The sequence below is a fragment of the Phoenix dactylifera genome, chromosome 17 (assembly GCF_051530095.1).
Source record: "Phoenix dactylifera cultivar Ajwa chromosome 17, Ajwa_hap1_PhDact_Kaust_v1.1, whole genome shotgun sequence".
Lineage (NCBI taxonomy): Eukaryota > Viridiplantae > Streptophyta > Magnoliopsida > Arecales > Arecaceae > Phoenix > Phoenix dactylifera.
Genome location: NC_143206.1, coordinates 151,414 through 157,375, shown reverse-complemented (window position 1 = coordinate 157,375; position 5,962 = coordinate 151,414). Strand labels below are relative to the sequence as shown.

The window sequence follows — 5,962 nt, the reverse complement described above, 5'->3', positions numbered from 1 at the left end:
TCCTGCTTTCACTTCTTTCCTTGCTTTGGAAGCATTTCACTGAAGAGGCTAAAATCACAAAATTTAATGACTTAGAGACACACCAATGGAAGTAATTCAGCAAAGAAGTCTGAATCAAGGTTGCACAAAACACTAGACATTCTCAGATCCTGGGCATTTGGCTTCCTCACTTTTCCAAGATTAACACTACTAGCAACTTTCATCCACCTTAGTCATAAGCTCAACAATTTGACAATTTGCACCAAGTGTAGATTTAATTTGGAGATGAGGAATACAAGTGATGCCCTTCACCAAGAGGAACTCTTACTTCTGCCTCCATATTGAATACAAAACGAGCTATCAAAGAACTGTTACAATTTAAAACGCTTTTATTTAAATCAGAAAAGATGACTTATACTGAACCACTATCCTTAATTTTCACCTACTTAAACAAAAATAAACAAGAGAGCAATCACTGTGACAACTGACAGGAATTGCTACATCAAAGGTTTCCCAGATGCACATAGAAAATTAATCTCCGATCCCATGAAAGCAACTTAAACTTGATACAGCTGACTTAAGAAGATTGCTGATTGCTCTTGCTTAACATACTTAAACATGGGTTTCAATTTCATACGTTTTGGCAATAAATCTATGGTGCTTCATTGCCCCTCTATCCCTACTATTTACAATAAAAATTTTCTCATACTCATCAACCTTATTAGAACTACAAAATATGTAACTTTCCTCTTGCAATTGGGAGGTGGTCTATGCCAACTTCTCAGTGATATTAAATTTTCACAGATAAATTAATTTTTTCGCCACAGTAAAGATGACTTATACTAAACCACCATTGTTAGTTTTTCACCTCCTAGAACAAAAATAAACAAGCGAGCAATCACTGTCACAACTGATAGGAACTGCTATATAAAAAGCTTCTGAAATGCACATAGAAAAATGATCTCCAATCACATGAAAGCACCCTGATACTGCTGACTTAAGAAGTTTGCTTGATTGCTCTTGCTTAACATACTTAACATGGGTTTCATTTTGAAATGTTTTGCCAATAAATCTATGGTCCTTCCTTGCCCCTCTATCCCTACTATTTGCAATAAAAATTTTCTCATACGCATCAACCTCATTAGAACTAACAAACTATGTAACTTTTCTCTTGTATTTGGGAGGTGGTCTATGTCAACTTCTCAATGATATTAAATTTGCATAAAGTAATTTTTGTGCCACACAACTTTTTTACAGCATCCTTAACCTGTCTTTTCTGAGAGAAGTCAACTTTAACCTTTTGTTCCCTTCATATAGAATCTGGTGCTCTCTTTAATACCCAACACATCTTTGGGTTTCTCAGCCATAGCCCACCAACCATGTTCAAACTTTCAAAATACCCATCAACATGGATCAATTCCATGACTCCAACATCACAATTGCTTTACACTCTGTTCTTAGTACAAAACTCTTCTGGTCTAATTTTAACAGTCCTCACCCCAATTATCAGGAAAATAAAGAATCTTTGATTATTCCTGAAATTAGAGCAAGATGAATAGTAAACTTGAACCCATGATGAGAAGATTCAGCCATAATCTGGTAATGTTTCCAACGAACAAGTTTCCACTCATGACTTTGAAGGAGTTGAATCAGAATTCAGAAGCATGAGAGAGGGGAAAAAGTTTCTACCTCAAGCTAATTCCAGATGCAAAATCCTCTACCAAAAGGTTTTACATCTACCACAAAAAGATTTTATATTGATTTAATTGTACATAAAGGGAATAACAACAAAACCTTTCCAACTAAAATAAACAGAAAGAAAGATAATAACACCTCTATTTCAAGCTAAATGAAATGTCAAAAATTATCAACAAAATGGAACATCCCCAACAAAATACATGGAAAAAACTAATAAGTAATAGTAGAATGAGTAATAATAGTAATAGAGGGAGAGGATGGTGCAGGATGAGTAATACTAGTAATAGAGGGAGAGCATGGTGTAGAATGACTGGTGTTGGTTGAATCTAAAATATTATATATTTCATTAGAGGTCAGCAATGATATTAAAAATAAGAAAACAGATTCAGATCATTGGAGAATTACCTTGCAAGGCGAACAAAAATTATGCTCCAGGTACAATTGTATTAAGTATCTGGGATGAACTTTCAAGGCCATAGAATAGAAGATAAGAGAGGAAAACATAGAAGAGGAGCCATTAATTGTTTTTGTTCATTATCAATACTGTTATCACACCATCTTTTTTCCTCCTTTTTATGGCTAAAGACATAATAAGACATGCTAAACTGGGCTCTTTAACTTACAACACTGCCAAACTTTTTCCTTGAGAAAGATATAAGAAAATAAGTAAATAAGATAATTCAAAATATCTCAAAATAAAGAAATCCAAATCTCTGCAAAACCTGGCATTGAAAGAAAAACAAAATAATTTAAAACAAAATCCTAATAACTTGAAAACCAGACCTCTTAAACAAGTATTACAAAATCCTACTTAAGATGGGGGCTTAAAGAACCTACAAAATTAGCCCCAAGATGGGGTACAAAATTTATTAGAAAATTTAATTCCCAAAAAATATGTAAGAAAGTCTATTATCTAACTTTTATGGAACTCATGCATTCATTTCATCTCTTTCAAAATGAATTGATGAGGATTTTGCCATCCTTCTCTCTAAAACAAAAAAAGGAAAGAAAAGAAAACCTTCTCCCAAAAGATTCCAATAAAATTAGACTTCTAACTCTAAATAAAATGAAAATCAACAAACGATAAAACCCAAAAATTAAAACAATATAACCTAAACCCACTTAGAAACGAAATTACATCAAAGAAGAATAATTAAAGAACAAGAATTTAGGTGCAGTGTACATACTAAACTACATCAAAGAGGAATAATTAAAGAACAAGAATTCAGGTGCTGTGTGCCTATGTCATGCCAATCTGGCATTGCTACATGCTGCACATACTCTATCGCATCAATGCTTCACACGTTATGGCATGCAGCTCATGTTACGGGATATGGAGGCACCTTGAGTCATAAATATCCAGGGCTTTTATATTTGATATGTTTTAAATTTCATGTTAAAGCTCTTAAGTCTTGTTTTAAACAAAAAAAAAACATATTTAATGAACTCCATCACAACGAAAGATACTTCTGCCAAAAGTATAGGGATGAAGAAAGTCTTGGATGTTGGTAACTGAAAAGGTGAAAAAAATTTTATCAAACATATGTTGGTACTCCTAGCAATTGGTAAATGCTTTCATTATTGAGACATATATATTCTAGTTGCTCCAATTATAAGAATATCAGAAGCAAGGCCTGACTGAGAGTATTTCAAAGACCATATATGTTGCATAATATCAGCAAAAAAGCAAGGGAATATCTATTTCATACTCATGGGGATGAAAAAGAAAAGGCAATGTTTCTAGCTGTAGCCGCTACAACAGCGATTCGAGAGTAGATTGTAACTTTATGGACATCCGACCTAAGAAAAAGGCAAACTGTAATCATGGCATCGAAGAGGGAAAGAACACAAATGAACGAGGTCAGAGCACATCCATTCCTTTCCGACGGGTGCAGTAACATCCACAATCACAGTGTTCTGCAAGTTTAGAGGATGAAGACTGATCTTGGGTAAAGATACATAAGAGTGTAAAGTGATTAACCACAAATCAGCGGTCCAAGCAATCAACACATAACCTGGTTGCTCCAATCATAAGAATTTCAACAGCAAGCAGGCTGGAACAAGAGTATTTAAAATATAAAATGTCAGGATACAATCTTCAGCAGAGGGTTCTAAGTCATTATTATTCATGAAAGACACGGACAACAGACAAAGAAGGACAACCAGGCATAGACAGAGCAGGAGCCCAGTACCACATAGTATCAGCCTGAAGAAGAGAAAAAGGCAATGTTATTAGCTGGAGCTGCGACAATGGCGATTCAAGACTAGATTGCAACTTCATGGATATCAGACCTAAAAAAAAGGAAAAAGCAAAAAAGAAAACAAGCGAACCATGGCCATGGCATCTGAGAGAAAGAGGGAGCGAAGACATATGAAAAATAGCAGAGCAGAGCCGTCCTCACCATCATCATCATCAAACCATCTGTCCACGTAGAACGGCCTGCCTGCAATGTGCATTATATTTATTCGGAGCGGGCGGCGAACCTCTCGACCTTGGCATCGCCGTTGAGGTTGATCCCGACCATTGCCTCTCCGAGGCCGCTGGAGACCTCGGCCAGGACGTCGGGGTCGCTGTAGTGGGTGACAGCCTGGACGATGGCGCGGGCGCGGCGGGCGGGGTCGCCGCTCTTGAAGATGCCAGAGCCCACGAAGACGCCGTCGCAGCCGAGCTGCATCATAAGCGCGGCATCGGCGGGGGTGGCGACGCCGCCGGCGGCGAAGTGGACGACAGGAAGGCGGCCGAGCTGCTTGGTTTGCATGACGAGGTCATAGGGGGCGGCGATGCGCTTGGCGAAGGCAAAGACCTCGTCGTCGTCCATGTTGCGGAGGAAGCGGATGTCGCCCATGACGGAGCGGACGTGGCGGACTGCCTCGACGATGTTGCCGGTGCCGGCCTCGCCCTTGGTGCGGATCATGGCGGCGCCCTCGCGGATGCGGCGGAGGGCCTCGCCGAGGTCGCGGCAGCCGCACACGAAGGGAACGCGGAAGTTGTGCTTGTTGATGTGGTGGACGTCGTCGGCCGGGGTCAGCACCTCGCTCTCGTCCACGTAGTCCACGCCGATGGCCTCCAGGATCTGGGCCTCCACGAAGTGGCCGATGCGAGCCTTGGCCATCACCGGGATGGTCACCGCGCGCTTGATCTCCTTGATCAGCCCCGGGTCGCTCATCCGGGCCACCCCGCCGCCAGCCCGGATGTCAGCGGGGACGCGCTCCAGGGCCATCACCGCGCACGCCCCGGCCTCCTCCGCCACCCGCGCCTGATCAGGGCTCACCACGTCCATGATCACACCGCCCCGCAGCATCTGCGCCAGCCCCACCTTCACCGAGAACGTCGACGTCTTCTTCACCCCCGGCTCCGTCAGCGCTGCCCCGCCGTTGTTTCCCCCGTACACCGTCACGACGCCGCTGTCCGACGACATCTTACCTTGCCGAATGGAATTGGGATCGGGAATGGGAAACCCTAATCTCTCTGAATATCGTATTTATCGTAACGGGCTATTACCAAGATGGAAAGAAAATGGACAGAGGCGATGTATATAGAGAGAAGGGAGAGGACCTCGGGCGGCGTCGGCTGCCTTACGAGCCAAGGCAGAGGCCCGCACGATAGAGGTGGGAGCAGCAGCGGTCGGCCCTAATCTCACCACTTGTTCTTTCCACAGCTGCCCGATATTATTTTCCAATATAATTAAAAATTCTCCGGCCATAACAGGGCAACCATCAGGCCGTCCATCCATTCAGGATGACTATTTCATGACCCACAAATGCACTCCCGTCCCCATCCGCATGAGACCGCTGAAAAGCAAACAAAAGTGCTGCACGCTGCGAACTCCAAAACAACATCTACTTTTGCGAGCCACATAAACTATAATATATTTTTTTTACCAAGAAAAATTCGATCGACTCTCCTAAACCACCTTTTAGCTCAAACTAGTATGATGAAATTCGAAAGATGGATGGGCAGCAGTGGAATTGGCCCATTGCTTCGACCGCTTATCTATCATCTCACCTTAAAAATTTCCCAATGTTATGAGAAAAACCATAGAAAACTGATTTCTCATTGTAAAAAAATTGTGGCTTTGGATTTAGTATGAAATGTCAGTTCTTCTATTTTAAATCCTCAAGAAATTTCATTACTAGCATATTGTCGATAAAAAATAGACATAATAGTAACTAAATTTGAGAAAACTTAAGATAAATAAATGTACAATTAATTGGATAAATAAAAGATAAAAGTTAGCATAGCTTTTTTTTTTTTTGCCAAAGATGGGAGAGAAGTTCTCTACTA

General features: G+C 41.0%; 1 protein-coding gene across 1 annotated transcript; it reads right to left on the bottom strand.

The window, feature by feature from the left end:
* Positions 1 to 3,708: 3,708 nt before the first annotated feature.
* On the bottom strand, positions 3,709 to 5,396 carry LOC103697943 (putative pyridoxal 5'-phosphate synthase subunit PDX1.1). The gene is made up of 2 exons (XM_008779884.5): positions 4,080 to 5,396; positions 3,709 to 3,883 (listed from the first exon to the last, which is right to left on the bottom strand). Exon 1 carries the CDS (start codon positions 5,094 to 5,096, stop codon positions 4,140 to 4,142), a length of 957 nt encoding a protein of 318 aa, XP_008778106.3. The 5' UTR covers positions 5,097 to 5,396; the 3' UTR covers positions 3,709 to 3,883; positions 4,080 to 4,139.
* Between the last annotated feature and the right edge of the window lie 566 nt (positions 5,397 to 5,962).